The sequence below is a fragment of the Dysidea avara genome, chromosome 2 (genome assembly GCF_963678975.1).
Source record: "Dysidea avara chromosome 2, odDysAvar1.4, whole genome shotgun sequence".
Taxonomy (NCBI): domain Eukaryota; kingdom Metazoa; phylum Porifera; class Demospongiae; order Dictyoceratida; family Dysideidae; genus Dysidea; species Dysidea avara.
Window position 1 is genome coordinate 9,131,863 of NC_089273.1, and position 19,154 is coordinate 9,151,016.

Here is a 19,154-nt window from a genome sequence, read left to right on the forward strand (position 1 = left end):
AATCAAAGGAAAGTGTGACACCAGATATTAATTTGGAGTCTGATCTCACACTCTAAATGTTAATTACTTATTATTTTACTGTTGTTTAATATCATGCACTACTCCAACTTGTTTCAGTACTTTTTATCGATGTACTATGGTCCCTACTCTAGTTGAAAATTCCAATTTTTTGTGTACTCGTACCATTTATAACCTTGAAAGTAGCCACTCCTGGAGGGTACCCTGAAGGCAATGATGATGACGATGATGATGATGACAGTTCAAAAGTGTTTCATTACTATTAAAATTTTACTATTGTATAGGCACTGTTAAGTAAACTTGTAGCTGTAAGGTGCATTGTGGTATACAGTACTTTATGACGGGAGTGTATAAACAGTGGAATGGAATACTGGAATGGTGGAATACTGGAATGGTGGAATGAAATTTTTTAAAGTTCAATATCATTTTTTACATCCAAATAAGTACAACTCCTCACCTTAAGTAAGCAAATAAATAGGATTCCCCTTGAAGTCAGCTCTTTTAGCATAATTTACCTCACCATAGCCAAAGTTTACCAATATAGCGGTGTAAACTCAGTTATGAACATGCACAATAGCAGTTTATTGGGAATACCAAGAAGACTCCTGACTTAACCCTTGTTCCCAAATGATAAAAAGTTAGCTAGCTAGCTGATTGCATGAATGCATTGTAAAAGTACATTTACTACATAATGAAGTATTCATTTATTTATTATCAACTTTACCAGTTAGGCACTGAAGGGCAAACACAGAAGGCAGAGCCTGTACGTGGTTTTTTCCACTAACCTAGGAGCCTAAGCGAAAATCTTTGGGAAAAGTGAAATGCGACTATCTTGTAAGCATTTACAATGAGCCTTTTCCACAATTATGTCAGAAAACAAAATTTAAGCCAAAGTTCATTGTGGTAGTGCCACATTGCACACTGAACTGAACCACAGTTAGAAGCAATAAAGTATTGAGTTATAAGTCATACAAGTGTTATGGTGAGGAAAAGTATGCTGAAAGAGCTGACTTCAAGGGGAATCCTATTTATTTGCTTACATAAGGGGAGGAGTTGTACTTACTTGGATGTAAAAAATGACATTGAACTTTAAAAAATTCCATTCCACCATTCCAATATTCCACCATTCCAGTATTCCACTGTTTATGCCCTCCCCTTTATGACACATTCACAACTGAATAGGATATAAGTGTGAACATATAAGTAGTACTTACTAAAAGGGTAATTATGGTTATACAGTATTTTGATTGAATTATTGGTATGTGGAATTGATATACTAAAATCACAAGGAGAATGTTATCTAATATCGGTGCTTCAGGAAACTACATCTGGGAAGGTAATACTTCACAGCTGCATGGTTGTGTTTATATAGTATTGCATGAACTGTTTGTTACTATACAGAGTTAGTCATGGTGATTTAAACCAAAACAGTCAATCTGTGAAAACAGTACAGTTCCCAAAGCTGTCAGGATAACCAAGGTTGTGAAATCAAAGGTAGTGGCCAAGAAATGGCTGCAATGATCTTAATGGTAATTGCTTCATATCAAAATCGATTCACATTAACATCTTTGCGATCATTAATATTGGCTGCCACCTTTGATTTCTCAACTTTCCACAGAATTTTTTGGTGACCAAATTATTATTTCATTGGTTGGCTGTGTTCTTTAAATATGTATTACCATAATGAAGTCATGTGAGTCCATAACTCAAAGAGAATGAACTGATATGACCTACTGAGTCCTACAAACTTCATTATCAATGAGCTAAAGTGTAGTAAGTATTCATAACATAGAGTCATTGAATGGTAACTGTCCTTACTTTCCCTTATTGAATTGTGCATGTATGTAAGTAAATGTACATTGTTTACTGTTTAAATTGATAACAAGGTGGTTGTACTAAGCCATATAATCCATAGTTGTTGATATCATTTCATATTGATGAAAAATAATCAAAGATGTGTTTCTATATTAACACTAACAGAATGGTAACTGTACTGTAACTACAGTGTTACCAGTTTCAATACTATTAGCTACCGTAGTAAAGTCACTAAGTTTGGTTTGTGCTTACAAATTCTCTTTAGTTGGTTGTGTTCTTGTATACTGTATTGCTGACTGACAGCATATCTCTATGGTATTTGTTTTGCTTGTTTGATTTAGTGCATCAATAGACCGAATGTCATAGTATTCATTCCACAAAAATGTAAGCCAAAATTACTAAAATTTCTTAACAACCTACTGTGGTAAGTGATACGGACTAAACCAACTGATAAGCCACTTCTGAATCAGTATGGTTTATGGATATACAAACAAGATAACTATTCAAAATAATAAGTTTATATAGGCACTAGGCCTTTGTTCATATCTATTTCCTACAGTAACTCATGTTCCCAGTAAAAGTCTAGTTGTTTAAATAAAGAATAGAATGATGCTGACACCACATATTCAGGGAGTGAATTCCAACTCATTATTTTTTTTTATGACAGAATGTTGTTCTTGATTGTTTTTTTTCTGTAGAATTTCATGGAGTGTCTTCTGGTGTACTGAAATTGGTTCAACACAAATGTGATCATTCAATGTTGTAATATCCTTTTAAAATCTTATGTGTTTCTACATAATTTCCTTATTGATGTCAACAATAATTATATACAGCTGTATAATGTCCTAGCTTTTGAATACACAATCTAGTTGGGTATGGAAGTCTTCTAATCCCTTTACTTTAGCTCTCTTTTGCATCTTTTCAAGATCTTTAGCAAGATAGGGCAGAATATACATACAGTCTTCTAAATGTGTCCTCACATTAAATTTTGTACAAACGATTATTAGCATTTGTAACAGCTTTCTAACAGCAAAGGCTAGATAGCATTCACCTAGTATATACCTGTGTAGTCAACTCAAATGTACTATCTGTGTACTGTTCATACACAGTTAGCCAATGTCATAATAGAGGCACTTTTTTAGACACTTGTTATGGTTGTGCAGCATGAGCATACATTAGGTAGTAAACTACCTGTGCACTGTAGTAGTCATCTTGTTTTATGGGAGTGTAACTTGTCAGGATATGAGGTGGATCATGATCTGACAAGGTGACTTACATGTAGTGTTCCACAATTACAGTGATTAATGACAGAGTATTGAAGAAATATAAAAATGGCAGCAACATAATAATTATGATGTTCATGTGGATAGCAAATTTCATACTACACTCAGAAAAGGTGCATGCTATATAATATGCGAGTCTATGATTCGAAGGCAGTGAAAAGATGTACATACACTATTGAGTCCAGTACACTGCATGACAGTAATATAATAAGCAAAACTAGCATAGGTTTTCAAAACATCTAGAGTGAATAAGGGTTAGTGAGTGCTAACTGTCCTTACTGTCCCTTATTGAATTGTGTATGTAGGCAAGTAAATTGTTTACTGTTTATTACAAGGTGGTTGTACTAAGCCATACAATCCATAGTTGTTGATATGAAAATTAATAGCTCTTCATATTGATGAAGACTAGTCAAAGCTGTGTTGTTATATTAACACCTACTAGAATGGCAGGTGAATAAAGGTAAATACTAAATTGCCAATTCTCTTACTCAGGGGTGGATCCAGACTTTTAAAAGGGGGGTTCCACTCTGGAATTGCAACTTCAGCCTAGCTGTAAGTCAAAGACCCAATAAAAAGGTTATCACCTACAGACAATAGCTACCCCTCACCATAGATACCCTCACCAACTATACATTTCCTTATTTATAACTCCACACATAGCCCGATACACTGTAAACATTGATCATATCTCCACGTAGACGTCTATACTTGAGAGATAGTAAGTCAAGAGTACGAAGTCTTTGTTCATATGACAGGTGTCTAATAGATGGTATTAATCTTGTGGCTGCTCTTTGGACATTTTCTACTTTGATTTGATCTGTGATGTAAAATGGGCCCCAGATTGTATTTCCATAATTATTCTAATTGAGGGCAAACTAATGTTTTGCAAAGGTTAAGAAAGGTGTCACAGGTCATGTTAGCAAAGGTCTTTTTAATAATACCTATAGTAAAGTTAGTGTTACTGGTTGCATAATATCTATGTTCATGAAACTTTAATTGCTCATCAATTATCACCCCTAAATCCTTTTCCTTTGTAACTTTTTCAATATTGTGACCGTTCATATTATATAGACATGTCCAGGGTTGAATCTGCCAAGGTGGAGGGATAGTTGTTGTTATGAAAACTAATAGCTCTTCATATTGATGAAGCCCAGTCAAAACTGAGTTGTTAAATTAACACTTAGAATGGTAGGTGAATAAAGGCATAATATATGCTAAATTGCCAATTCTCTTACTTACAGTGCTTAAACTGCAAGCCTATTATGCTCACAATTATGCTCTCAAAGCTGGAGAGCTGATTGTTTTATCAAAGTATTATTATCATCAAATTCTGGCTTGTATTAGTGTAGCTTGATCTTATTTCTGCAAAGCGTGAATACCAACCAAGAAGCAGTTCATAACTTCATTTAGTTATATTACATGTTTTAAATAGCAATTATCTGAACAATTGCTTCCTCTGTAGTGCATGCAATGGTTATTATAATCGGCTGGGGCCTACCATAAGTGAACAGATGTATAGCTAAATCATAGTCATATCACATTACTATTGCTGAATAGTAACTTCATTTATCATTACAATTATTATGCCAGATGGAGTCACAGCAAGGTACACTGTAGTAGGCATGCATCACGTTATGTGCAACATCCATATTCATCAGTGAGAAATATTCACTTCCTTCAAGAAGAGGCAACATGTTAACTGTAAAAAAATAATCATTGCTGGATTGAATGACTCAGCATTAATGCGAATTGGGGTTCCAGGAATAAAGCCAAACAAATGCCTTGATATCATCATCATCGACATCCTTCACTGCCACTTTGATCAGTGCAGTAAACAGCCAAATATCACTTTAAATAAATCAGTCAATAAATGATGGTGATCAATGATTCGAAATATCATTTTTATAACTGAATTACATATGTATACATTATTCCTTGGTATATTTGTCACACAGAAAAATAAACTAAAGAACTATTTCAAACTTACACTCTGCAGCTATTCATAAATAATGCAGTCATATGTAATATGGTTTATACAGTATTAATAACATCAAATGAAAGCATTCTTCTCAGAAGCTTGTACAAGTATACTGAGCAATTTGCACAGTATAAAAGAGAAGTGAACTCTCTTTGGTGAATCAACAGCAGCAGTTGACCAGTCAGCTTTGTCGTAGGTGCCTATTCTGTTGAAATCATGGACAGAAGAGCTAGTAATGCCACTGATTTTCCTGCAAAATCTACCAGGGCTCAGAGTATTATAAGCTTAGGTCAACCCTCATTATCTTTTTATTCAGAAGATGATGATGCTCTACTTGACCTTGCTAGCAAGCTCCAAACAGATGGGACCAAGGTACATTATAACCATATTGTGTACTTAGAAACTGCAGTTATATTGCTATTGTTGTAGCTTTATACTCATTTTACTGCATGCACTATTATTGCATGCAAAAGTGTGCATATGTTCTTTCCAAAGTTTTAATTTACACAGCCATTTTACACAACTATTTTCTAGTGTTACAATGATTTAGTTTGCCTCAAATTATGGCCTTAAAAGTGGTTACTGGCAGTACAGATTGTTGCATATTGGTATCAGTTATTGGTATTAACTGTGTGTTTCCACATACATTTATAGGCAGCTATGCGAGGAAGATTTCAAAAAGTCTAATACATTGCTGAAGAAGTTTCAAAGCACTCTTGCAATAACCTCATTGATTTGACCACAGAAGATGAAGGCTACAATATGCTTCATTTTGCTGTTTGCAAAAAACATCCAGAAATTGTGCAATACTTGATTGAGAGTGGTGCAAGTAAGGAAGCCATGTGTTGTGGTCATAATGCTGTTCACGTGTCTGCAACTATTTCACTGGATAGTATAATGGGTTATTATAGATGTAGGATTTTAATAATGCTAATACACAAATACACTTTAGAAGTGCAGATCCTCTCCTGCTAATTGGCTGCATTTCTTGCATGGGCACAAAAGTGGACCTTATGGTAATTTGTTGTTGAACAATAAAGTTACAGCACCTCACCAGATTTGGAGGATGGAGTGCATGTAATACAAACAAACATGTACACAGAGACACATGACAGTACATTGTGTACTACACACTACATTGTTCAAGCCAATCAGCCAATCAAAATGTTACATACAGTAAAGCAGAGGTTAGGTATACACATGTACAATTAAAGATTAGTAAAATTGATTCTTATATGTGACTGGGCCTGCGAAAATAGGGCATGTGGGCACAAGTTACACCCCATCACTCTACAGGTCATATCTCAGTACTGGAATAGTGTATTTGCATTCTGTAACTTGCATCATGATGCCAATTAAATGCTTATTTAGAGCTGAAAATTGTAATGCCATAGCATAATGGTACAAGACGTTATGAGTGATGAAAGTGTGAAAAAGTAGGCAAAAATCATGTGCCCACATGCCCTATTATCGCAGGCCTGGTCACATATATTTAACTACGGCAACCATACTTTCCAATTTAATTTGTTCACAGATGTTGAATGCACAACAAAGGATGAAGATAATGATACTCCACTGATGTTGGCAATACAATACTATGATTCCTTCAGTCAACAGCATACTAAAGCATTCAGCACTCTCAAAAGGGGGGAGAGTAGCACTCAAATGTTAACCTGTCTTCTAGAGAGAGCTGATGTCAATGCTCCTAATGCTTCAGGAACTACTCCACTTTCATTAGCTGTACAACAGCAAGATGAGAACATTGTTGAACTGCTCTTAGATACTCCAGATATTGAAGTCAACAAGTCTAATCTCCAAGGCTACATACCCCTTCACTTTGCTAGTGCTGGGAAGAAGACGGAACTCATAACAATGCTGCTTGACAAAGGTGCAGATTTATTCAGTAAAACTGCCAAGGGATACATTCCAATTTATATTGCCTGCCAAAGAGGGTTCAGTGAAAGTTTGGAGCACTCGATCAAAAAATGTCAAAGTGAAAAGCAGCAACAGATGCTTGAAGCAAAAGACTACAATGGCAACATTCCTCTTCTGTTAGCAGCAGAGGTACAAAGTCATGCAGCTCCTTCAGACTACCTACAAATGTGACAGCAATGCTATAATTAACTGTGCAGGGCTGGAGGAAGCAATTTTAAAGTGGTCAGGCCAAGGGAATGTGATTTTAATGGAACTCCATGTTGTGCAAGGGAGGTAACCATTGTTTGATTGTGATGTCAAACTTTTTAAAAATTCACTGCATTTAATGGCATTTCTTCCTCCTATACATGCCGGTGTCAACAAATATATTAACTACTTATTTAGGGATCTAGGGGGGACATGTCCCCCATCCAAAATTCCAAGATCTGCATGAGATTCAATCTGAAACTACTTTCACAAATAAACCATTGCCATGCTTGCTTCATGTGTCAAAATTTCTTATTGCTATACATGTACGCCCATGTAACTATACAAGCAGCATAATATTATCGTTTCCATACATTGTATTAAGTAATGATGCTACAACAAAGTAGAAAATCATCAAAAACAAGTTTTTGGACAACAGTATAAACTAAGTTAATAGTTGTTAAACTTGCTAAAAAGTGAAAGCCTGTGTTCATTACCACTTATAAATTCAATTAAGCATCTTTCAAGGGACAAGTGATCAGTCAACTGTTTGTGGATATGAAGGGTCATCAAATGGTTAAGACGTCTTTGAGAGCAGGTTGAGCGAAGGTAAGTTTAACTCGATGGAGTGCAGATGCACTTCTCTCACTGACTGCATTTGTAGCAGGCACGACCATCAAAAGTTTTAGAACTAAAGCTACTTCAGACATACTAGCTCTAGCAGCAGATGACAATTGACAAAAGTAGTCCCTCATCTGAAGAATGGTAAGTGAGCTTTTGTTACGAAAACTTCTAAAGTAAGCAGTAAATAGTTCTAGCTGAACTTCCAAAACTGAAGAGTTTATCTTGTCCTTGTAAAAGTGAGCTACAAATTGCAGTTCACCAGCATAGTCTTTTCCAGTAGCAGCTTTTAGTAAAATTTCTTGCAGATTCTTATAGATGTCATAGCCTGGCTGGTGAAAACGGTCTTTTGTGTAGTTAACAACAAGATTAAGTACTGAATAGTATTCTTTGCGATAGAGTTCCTTGGGGGACTCGAGAAAGTAACTTGCTCCACCAGTATCAAATCTCCTAGGAGCTTTCCTTATTCTGGGAAGCACAGGATCGTTAACTGCTAATTCTTTCTGTAAAAGTAGAATTCGTTCCCAGAACAAATCAAAACATTCACCGTTTCTAATCTTCTCCAATGTCTGACATGTTAGATCAGCTAATTTCTGGCCTTCTGCAGCTGTCAGTGATGACAACTGCAGGGTTTTACTAAGATTATGAGTGTTTAAGAATAGGAGCTCCAAACACCAATCCAAACAAATATTCAAACTTTTCCATCTGAGCCCTTAACTCCACCAATTCGTGCTTGTGCATCTGAGTCAGTAGTAATATCCTTCACTTCTTCCCACAAGCTTTGAAATACAGAATAATTGTCTACTACACTTTGTGGCAACTCACCTTTTACTGTCCAACGTGTTGGTCACAGTGTTCTAAATCCTGGCAAATTTGGAGAAAGTGCAGATTTGAGCTTCTCAAACACAGCATCATGACAAGGTGAAAATATTAATAGTTTGGAAATTTCAGATGTTATATTTAGAGTATCACTCATTAACTTGTTCTTTTTCATTAGATCACTTATGGCAAGGTTAAGTGCATGCCCATAACAATGGGTGTAGACAGCACATGGCTCTTCTTGACGAATTTGTGTTGAAACACCACTTCTACTACCAGCCATATTATTGGCCCCATAATAACGACAGTTGGTCAGAGACAGATTTATATGCAGAAGTATATCATGCAATGTTGCAAAAATGGTATTGGAGTGTATATCATCCACTTTATACAATCCCAAAAAGTCTTCATGAGACTCAAATTTGTCATCCACCCAATGCATGCAGACAACTACTTGATCTCGGTTGGAAACATCTGTAACTTCATCTGCCATCAGTGAAAAATACTTTGCCTGTCGAATCTTTTTTGCAATATCTCTATTGATTGAATTGGCCATTATGTCTAGCAACTCATTCTGAATTTGATGGCAACAATACTTGTCGGTTTTCTTATCTAAGTATTGCATTATGGTCACATCATCATTGCTTCACAGGTGCAGTAGTTGAATAAAGTTACTGTCAAGTTCATCACCATTCCCTCTAAGTGCTAATCCCTGCATGGTTAAAAATCTCACATTTTGAAGGATTGTCAAAAGGTATTGACTATTGGCAGCCTTGTCCTTTGCATGAATTGTTTACAACATTTCTCCCACATCATTGGTAGTCTTAGGCAAAGTAATGACCACCTCCACAGCATTTTTATGGTAATTACTTTGCTCATGGCTGGTAAATGCACCTTTATCACCACTGGCATCCTTCCAATTATAAAAACCACGGTCTATGAATGCCAAATCGACATTCCCTCATTTTACCAGCTCTTGTGGCAGTAACACAAATGTGGCAGAAAGCTAGGTCTCTTGGTTCATCATAGTAAAGCCACTTCCACTTGCTAAACTGTCCTTGTTGAGGTAAATAAGGTTTTCAGAAGCATGAAGACAATCCATAAACATTCTATTTATTCACAGGCTGTACTTCAGATTGACCTGCATCTTGCAACAGAGAGTGATTGTGACACTGGAAAAACACTTCTACACATTGCAGCATCTTCTGGAGCACTGTGTACAACTAAGGTATCATGGACATGCACAAGCCCACATGTACTTACTCATTATGTCTACCCAACAGATTCTCTTGAATAACAAACACGTTTGTGAATTGCTGCAGTCAGCTGACGTTGATGGAAAGACACCTTTGATGCTTGCTGCCCAAAATGGGCAATTAGAGTAAGAAAAACATTAAATTTATTCCAAATGACCCAGCCTTACTAGTACAGGCCTGTAAACCTATGAAACAGAAAAAACTTTGAGACTTGGTCTTGACATCCCAAATGGACTGCTGTATCTGCACGTTATTATAGGCAGACACAGCAAGTTGCAACAGCCCCCACGCCCATACATTGGGCAGGTAGGCCACCTTTACCATGCAACACATATACACATGCCCATCTTCATTATAGTATTTAAAACATGTTGTGCATCACTGACTAGTCTATGCATGGAATACCTAGACCTGCAGTAAATGTGTGCATGAGTCTTATTTCACCAGCCAGCTAAATGTACTTACTTGGAAGTTACCGTATTGAAAGTTATTGCTGTGAAGTTGCAATACGTAACTGGGCTATGGAACATTCTTGATAATATTATAAGCCACTAGGTGCTTCTAATATCACTTGATGACTTAGAGATGTGTAAATTTCATCCTAGCAACTGAAAGCAAATACAGTACCAAACACATACCATTTGTATAGGTTACAAACCCAGGAAAGCAGGTGCTCTTGTATGGAGCCTCTTGTGTGATGCGCAAACCAAGTGCTTCAGGGTTGGTATTCTGATCAGAGTTCTGACCACTTAAAATCAACTCCAGATCTTGCTCCAAATACTCTCCAATACATTGTTATTGAATAGAAGGTCGAAGGAAAATCCTAGCCACAATGCCCCCCTTTATAATCACGTGATCTTGCCTCTATTATTAATTGTACCACAGTTACATACCTGGGGAAATCCCCTGAGAACTGGAAAAGGCTAAGAAAGGGCATTCTGAGAGCTTTGACTCTGGCCTCTGAGTTTGAAAGTGAAAGAAATCTGGTGAGTTTTACGGTGATGATCCATGAGAATTGGTTTGCTTAACTAAAAATCTGTGAGTTTAAAGCTACAACTGCTTGTGAGACCTTGAACTTGGTAGTGAAATCGTGAGTCTCACGGTAAACCCATGAGGGTTGGCAGGCCTGCTAGTAGTAAAACCAGGGAATAACTGGATGTCAAAACACACTGTCATATACAGAAACTATCATTTGACTGATGTTTCTTTCCCTCACTAATAATGTTATTGAAAAAATACACTTATTTTTCTTGTTGCTACTCTAATTCATAATCGTACAGTAAAAATATTTGGTTTTTACATGTACAGGTGCGTGAAAGTTTTGCATGATCCTGATGGAAACATAATGACATGTACTTCTGATACTGATGGTCCCAACTCTGGTCTAAACACAGTAGACAAAGATGGATACTCAGTTTTCCACCTTACTTGCCTCAATGGACATGACTCAGTGGTATAGAAATGACTCATGACTCGGGTAGAAACAAGTCACCCTGTAGAGAGAATCCTGTAAAGAGTTCAGCTATATTTCAAGTGGCATATGTATATATAATCTAAACCAAAACAGCCAAGCTGTAAAAAAAAGTGCGGCCCTCCAATAAGGCCAAGGTGAAAAAAGATGTGAAATCCAAGGTGGCGGCCAAGAATGGCTGTGATGGTAGGTTAATGGCAAAAATTTTAATTACAACAATTCAGGTGAATTTGCGTTGCCTCCTCCACTAGGATTTGGCACCAAATTCACCTTAATTGTCGTAATTAAAATTTTTGCCATTAACCTACCATCACAGCCATTCTTGGCCGCCACCTTGGATTTCACATCTTTTTTCACCTTGGCCTTTTTGGAGGGCCGCACTCTTTTTTAGAGCTTGGCTGTTTTGGTTTAGATATCAATTCTTTTTGTATTGCAAGCCACAAAGCTGGCCATATGGCTTTGATGCTTCCTTTTAACTTGTTTTTTTTTCTTTACTGTAGGAATTGTGGAACAAAATGATGTAATTGTGTGTATGGCTTTTGTGTGATAAAATATTTGTATATTTAACATTGAATGATGATTATCACATACTGTAGTTAATAAGGTGACTTCTTACATAACTGAACTGTAGCTGAAACTCTCATTGTTTGTAGCTGAACTCTTTTCAGAGTGATTTGTTTCTAGCTGAACTCTCTACAGGATGATTTGTTTCTAGCTGAACTCTCTACATGGTGATTTGTTTGCAGCTGAACTGTCTACATGGTAGTTTCTTTGTAGCTGAACTCTCTACAAGGTGACTTGTTCTAGCTGAACTCTCTACAGGGTGATTTGTTTGCAACTGAACTCTCTACAAGATGATTTGTTTCTAGCTGATCTCTCTATAGTATAGCTTGATGGTAGCTGAACTCTCTACAGGATGGTTTCTTTGTAGCTGATCGCTCTACAGGGTGGCTTGTTTCTAGCTGATCTCTGGATGACTTGTTTCTAGCTGATCTCTCTACACGGTGACTTGTTTCTAGCTGAACTCTCTATAGGGTTATCTGTTTGTAATTGAACTCTCTACAGGATGGTTTCTTTGTAGCTGATCTCTCTACAGGGTGACTTGTTTCTAGCTGATCTCTGGATGACTTTTTTCTAGCTGATCTCTAGATGACTTTTTTCTAGCTGATCTCTTTACATGGTGACTTGTTTGTAGCTGAACTCTCTATAGGGTTATCTGTTTGCGTAATTTAACTCTCTACAGGATGGTTTCTTTGTAGCTGATCTCTCTACAGGGTGACTTGTTTCTAGCTGATCTCTGGATGACTTATTTCTAGCTGATCTCTTTACACGGTGACTTGTTTTAGCTGAACTCTCTATAGGGTTATCTGTTTGTAATTGAACTCTCTACAGGATGGTTTCTTTGTAGCTGATCTCTGTACAGGGTGACTTGTTTCTAGCTAATCTCTGGATGACTTGTTTCTAGCTGATCTCTCTACATGGTGACTTGCTTCTAGCTGAACTCTCTATAGGGTAACTCTCTACAGGATGGTTTCTTTCTAGCTGATCTCTCTACAGGGCGACTTCTTTCTAGCTGATCTCTAGATGACTTGTTTCTAGCTGATCTCTCTACACGGTGACTTGTTTCTAGCTGAACTCTCTATAGGGTTATCTGTTTGTAATTGAACTCTCTACAGGATGGTTTCTTTGTAGCTGATCTCTGATTCTCTGTACAGGGTGACTTGTTTCTAGCTGATCTCTGGATGACTTGTTTCTAGCTGATCTCTCTACACGGTGATTTGTGTGTAGCTGAACTCTCTATAGGGTTATCTGTTCATAATTGAACTCTCTACAGGATGGTTTCTTTGTAGCTGATCTCTCTACAGGGTGACTTGTTTCTAGCTGATCTCAGGATGCCTTGTTTCTAGCTGATCTCTCTACATGGTGACTTGTTTCTAGCTGAACTCTCTATAGGGTTATCTGTTTGTAATTGAACTTTCTACAGGATCGTTTCTTTGTAGCTGATCTCTCTACGGGGTGATTTGTTTCTAGCTGATCTCTCTACAGGGTGACTTGTTTCTAGCTGATCTCTGGATGACTAGTTTCTAGCTGATCTCTTTACACGGTGACTTGTTTGTAGCTGAGCTCTCTATAGGGTTATCTGTTTGTAATTGAACACTCTACAGGATGGTTTCTTTGTAGCTGATCTCTCTACAGGGTGACTTGTTTCTAGCTGATCTCTCTACATGGTGACTTGTTTGTAGCTGAACTCTCTATAGGGTTATCTGTTTGTGTAATTGAACTCTCTACAGGATGGTTTCTTTGTAGCTGATCTCTCTACAGGGTGACTTGTTTCTAGCTGATCTCAGGATGCCTTGTTCCTAGCTGATCTCTCTACACGGTGACTTGTTTGTAACTGAACTCTCTATAGGATTATCTGTTTGAATTGAACTCTCTACAGGATGGTTTCTTTGCAGCTGCTCTCTCTACAGGGTGACTTGTTTCTGGCTGATCTCTCTACAGGGTGAACGTGTTTCTAGCTGAACTCTCTATAGGATTATCTGTTTGTAATTGAACTCTCTACAGGATGGTTTCTTTGCAGCTGCTCTCTCTACGGAGTGACTTGTTTCTGGCTGATCTCTCTACAGGGTAAACTTGTTTCTGGCTGAACTCTCTACAGATGATTTGTTTGGAGCTGAACTTTCTACATAGTGATTTCTTTGTAGCTGAACTCTCTACAAGGTGATTTCTTCTAGTTGATCTCTCTACAGGGTGATCCGTAACTGAACTTTCTACAGGGTGATTTGTTTGCAGCTGAACTCTTTATATGATGGTTTCTTTTTATGTACAAGGTAACTTCTTCTAGCTGATCTCTCTATAGGGTGACTTGTTTGTAGCTGAACTATCTACAGGGTGATTTGTTTGTAGTTGAACTCTCTACAAGGTGATCCTTCTAGCTGATCTCTCTACAAGATGACTTTTTTCTAGCTGAACTCTCTACAGGGTGATCTGTTCATAGCTGCACTCTCTACAGCGTGATATGTTTGCAGCTGAACTCTCGACATGGTGGTTTCTTTGTAACTAAACTTTCTATAAGGTGATGCCTTGTAGCTGATCTCTCTACTGGATGACCAATTGTTTCTAGCTGATCTCTCTATAGAGTTATAATTTTCTCTATAGAGTTATAACATGTTTGTATAGCTGAACTCTTTACAGAGTGGTTTTTTTGATTGGTTGCTGAACTCTCCAGCTACATGGTGACTTGTTTGTACTCCAGAGTGACTTGTTTGTAGCTGAACTCTCTACAGAGTGGCTTACTTGTAGCTGAACATTGCATAAAGTAGCTTGTTTGTAGCTGATCTAGATGAATTCTCTACTGGGTAGCTTTTTTTGTAGCTGAACCCTTTACGCAGTGACTTGTTTGTAGCTGAATTCTCTACAGAGTGACTTGTTGTAGCTGAACTCTCTACAAGGTGACTTGTTTATAGCCGAATTCTCTTCAGTGTGAGTTATAATGTTCTGAATCTCTACAGCAACATATTTGTAGCTGAACTCTCTACAGGGTGACTTGCTTGTAGCTGAATTGCCTATAAGATTAACTGTTTGTAGCTACCTGTACAATAGAGTACTCCCTGTACAATAGAGTACTCCCTGTACAATAATAGAGTACTACCTGTGCAATAGAGTACTCCCTGTATAATAGAGTGCTACCTGTACAATAGAGTACTACCTGTACAATAGAGTACTAGAAGTAAATTTGGAAGTAGTATAGGTACACTAGTAAATATGAAGTGAAAAGGACCTGATAAAGTATGCTTTTAAATGACCATTGTCTGGCCAATTGCTTGAAAAAGGCCAATGGTCATTACTTTTAATGATCTCAGCAGCTTCTTTTGACCGACATCATGCTTCTTGATTATGTGTTTAATATAGCCCATGTAATTGGTGGGGCATTTATGGCATAACAAAGCATTGTAGCTTTGAGGCATGCACTGTATCTAGAAGGAGTCACCTTGTAGAGAGTTCAGCTACAAAGAAACCACTATGTAAGAAAGTTCAGCTGCAAACAAATCACTACAAGGTGATCCTTCTAGCTGATCTCTCTACCGGATGACTTGTTTGACCTGATAAAGTATGTTTTTAAATGACCATTGTCTGGCCAATTGCTTGAAAAAGGCCAATGGCCGTTACTTTTAATGATCTCGGCAGCTTCTTTTGACTGACATCATGCTTCTTGATTATGTGTTTAATAATTATAGCCCATGTAATTGGTGGGGCATTTATGGCATAACAAACCATTGTAGCTTTGAGGTATGCACTGTATCTAGAAGAAGTCACCTTGTAGAGAGTTCAGCTGCAAAGAAACCACCATGTAAGAGAGTTCAGCTGCAAACAAATCACTTGTAGAGAGTTCAGTTAGAAACAAGTCACCCTGTAGAGAGATCAGCTAGAAACAAGTCACCCTGTAGAGAGTTCAGCTAGAAGAAGTTACATTTAAAAGAGTTCAGCTACAAATTAAAGAAACTACCATGTAGAGAGTTCAGCTGCAAAAAATCGCCCTGTAGAGCATTCAACTGCAAACAAATTGCCTTGTAGAAAGATCAGCTAGAAGAAGTCACCTTGTAGAGAGTTCAGCTACAAACAAATAACCCTGTAGAGAGTTCAGCTACAAACAAGTCATCCGGTAGAGAGATCAGCTAGAAGAATCACCTTGTAGAGAGTTCAGCTACAACGAAATCATCCTGCTACATCTTTTCTTCTTCCTGTGGTAAAGAAAAAATGATAGGTAAAAAGCCCTAAAGCTGGCCATAGGCCAGCTTTGGGGTATACAAATACAAAAAGAAGTGAAATCTAATCCAAAACAGCCAAGCTGTAAAAAAAGAGTGTGGCCCTCAGAAAGGGTATGGTGAAAAATGATGTGAAATCCAAGGTGGCGGTCAAGAAATGGCTGTGACGGTAGGTTAAGGGTAAAAATTTTAATAACGACAATTCAGGTGAATTTTGTGCCAAGACCAAGCGGCACCAAATTCACCTGAATTGCTGTTATTAAATTTTTTACCATTAACCTACCATCACAGCCATTTCTTGACCGCCACCTTGGATTTCACATCTTTTTCACCATAGCCTTTCTGAGGGCAGCACTCTTTTTTTACAGCTTTGATGTTTTGGATTAGATAATAAATACAGAGAAAAAGGCATTACGCCTGTGAATCTGGCTCGTTGCAATTACATTAAGAATAAAAGTTATCAACCCTGCTTGGTATGTTAGGAGGCGATCAGCATCCCTGAGAGGGATAATCCAACCGTAAAAATTCTGTTAACTAACCCCATCATAGATCCTATGTTTATTTCTAGTTTCTTGTAGATTGCCTGGAGGTGCCACTGATACAATATAAGAGCAGTTTTAGTAATGGTAAGCTGCAAGCTAAATTGCTTTACTTTAAGAAAGTATTCCGTTTCATGGTTTAGCCCATGATTGCACTATATTCCGTTCCGTAGAATAGACCCCACATTCGTTTACCGCAAATTATCCATATACAGTCGTGCACTGTTGATTTGCGTTTAAAGTACAAACTTAACTGGACACACCCAAAAAGGATTGTTTATTAAGTTAAAAATTTTAGTATACTTTGTAGCAAGAGTTGCAGTCTGATTTTCTTTTAAAGATTTGTTTTGAGTCAGCGCTATCCTCATCCCTAACTACATATTAGCTATGGAAAAATTAGATGATCTAAGCACCGCTTTTCAGTCTGCTTCTCTAAGTAAACAGCCTGAACAGGACTTAATTAAGGTTTCTGAAGAAATAAAGCCAGGTTATTTCTATCGGTTGAACCATGAAGCTGGCCGAAAAATTATCGGGGTGTACGCTAAGTCAGTAAAATATCACGGTATTGATTTGAAATGTGAGGGTTTTCGAACTATAAAGCAATGCGTGAACGACGCTGTGGAGAATAACACTGATCATAAAAAGTCTACCATTGGTGACCCAAATTTTTTGGGAGTCTGTTTCTTTGGAGTGTGGAGTAATGCAGAAAAAAATTTTTATATAATTGTTGAAGTTCCTGTCTGTGATGGAAACGGTGATATTTGTATTTGGCATACACTAAAAGACAGTCCCATTCCTGTCGAAAATTGCGTGTATAAGTCACGTACAGTGCAATATAGTCACACAGAAAGAGAAGCTGTAAATTACCTTAAAGGTGGCAATGTGCATAATGATTTGTGGAAGAAATTCATGGATAAAACAACCGAAAAAAGGAAGTCGACAAACTTTAAGGCCGGAGTATTAGATTGCGTAGGATTTCATTTTTATTCCAACCTGGATGCATGTGATCAATGTTTACTAGAAGATCTAATTCCATTTCTCAATAATGTTTCACCTTATACATCTGACGGCCATGATCCAACATTTAGTATCACGTTGACCTCAAGAAAACTGTACCGTCCTGATATAGATGAAGAACGCCAAACATTTCTATACAACAGTTGCTATAGTGCTTCTTTGTTTTTTAATCAGCCTCTAGCACTGTTACTTGAATCTACACAAAAGCTATATACCTATAAAGTTGAAGCACAAATAAATGAAGTTAAACATCAAGAGAGTGTGAACATTGAAGAAAGAAAAAAGTTTGATTTTATTGTTTTAACAGTTAATAATGGAGAACCTGTAAAAATAAGTCATACTTAATGTGGCTGTTATTCTAATATAGTTGAGTAAAGCATATAATATTGTAATACAGAGAGTAAATAGGCTAGCATCTATATAATGCACTATGTATTACTGATTGTTTTATAGTTAAGGCAAGCTTAATGTGGATTTTTTCTAATGTAACTGAATAAATTAGCATAATATAATAATGTAGCTAAGTAATACATATAATTGTAATACACTATACTCTAATAGAGGTCTGCACAGTATTACCAATAATAATAATAATAATAATAATAATAATAATACAGTTAGTAAATGTGACCGTCTCAGCGAAAACCCGACTAGTTCGAAAAAGCTTGTGTATTGAGAAAAACGAAATAGCTAATACAAGTAAAATGGTGATAGGGCCTAATTTTCGGACCGGATCGGACTTCCCTGGTAAAAATACGGATTGACGGACCGGACCACCCGTGATCTTGTGCACCAATCCAGATCATGCGATTATCGAAGCACGTACCATAGATTAGGCGAACTGTAAGATTTGACTGTAACTTCGCCGGGAAGCTATAGTTACCAGTTATAGGGTTGGCAATGAAAAAATCAACCTCTATAGTTTCTCCTCCAACTCTGGGTGATCAATCCTTCCAAATTCTATATCAAAACCGTAGGGTATTAATACGGTGATTCCCCTTGCTGTTTATGTAACGCGCAATATAATTTTTAGCGATTTTTCAGGTTTTTAAATAAAAATGGGCAGCATCATCAACGGTGCTGTTTAGCGCGCTTCAATATTTCCATGAATGGTACATTACGTGGTGGTCATCATACTATTGAAAACGGATGAGTAGTCTTAGGGATACGGAGGCTGCGAGTTTCTAAATCATAGCGTGAAGGAAAGCATCAGCTTGCGTTGACACGTAAACACTGTAAACTCCTCTTAATAATGTACAAAAAGGTGTCTGAGAGTTAGTGAAACAACCTTGGACTACGTTACTTGAGTTTCAGAGGGTTGATTTTTTATTGCAGAACCGTCAAGCGCCTTTTTAGCGAAAATCGAAGTACAACGAATCGCCTTTTAAGTAAATGCATTTGGTTCTAGACGTATCATGGCCTCATCTGGTGTACAACAAAGTGATCCTTT

At 37.3% G+C, this 19,154-nt stretch overlaps 2 protein-coding genes across 2 annotated transcripts; both read left to right on the top strand.

The window, feature by feature from the left end:
* The first annotated feature begins 6,543 nt into the window (after positions 1–6,543).
* On the top strand, positions 6,544–7,200 carry LOC136247777 (ankyrin repeat and protein kinase domain-containing protein 1-like). Its single transcript, XM_066039602.1, has one exon. It carries the CDS (start codon positions 6,544–6,546, stop codon positions 7,198–7,200), a length of 657 nt encoding a protein of 218 aa, XP_065895674.1.
* Positions 7,201–9,742: 2,542 nt separating this feature from the next.
* LOC136247778 (ankycorbin-like) lies at positions 9,743–11,370 on the top strand. The gene is made up of 3 exons (XM_066039603.1): positions 9,743–9,883; positions 9,939–10,036; positions 11,220–11,370. The coding sequence occupies exons 1-3, from the start codon at positions 9,743–9,745 to the stop codon at positions 11,368–11,370; spliced, it is 390 nt and encodes a 129-aa protein (XP_065895675.1).
* The last annotated feature ends 7,784 nt before the right edge of the window (positions 11,371–19,154 follow it).

Coding starts and splice junctions, on each gene's coding strand:
- LOC136247777 (XM_066039602.1), top strand. CDS start 6,544: ATGTGCCCACATGCCCTATTATCGCAGGCCTGGTCACATATATTTAAC.
- LOC136247778 (XM_066039603.1), top strand. CDS start 9,743: ATGAAGACAATCCATAAACATTCTATTTATTCACAGGCTGTACTTCAG. Junction 9,884..9,938: donor GAGCACTGTGTACAACTAAG/GTATCATGGACA, acceptor TCTACCCAACAG/ATTCTCTTGAATAACAAACA. Junction 10,037..11,219: donor GCCCAAAATGGGCAATTAGA/GTAAGAAAAACA, acceptor TTACATGTACAG/GTGCGTGAAAGTTTTGCATG.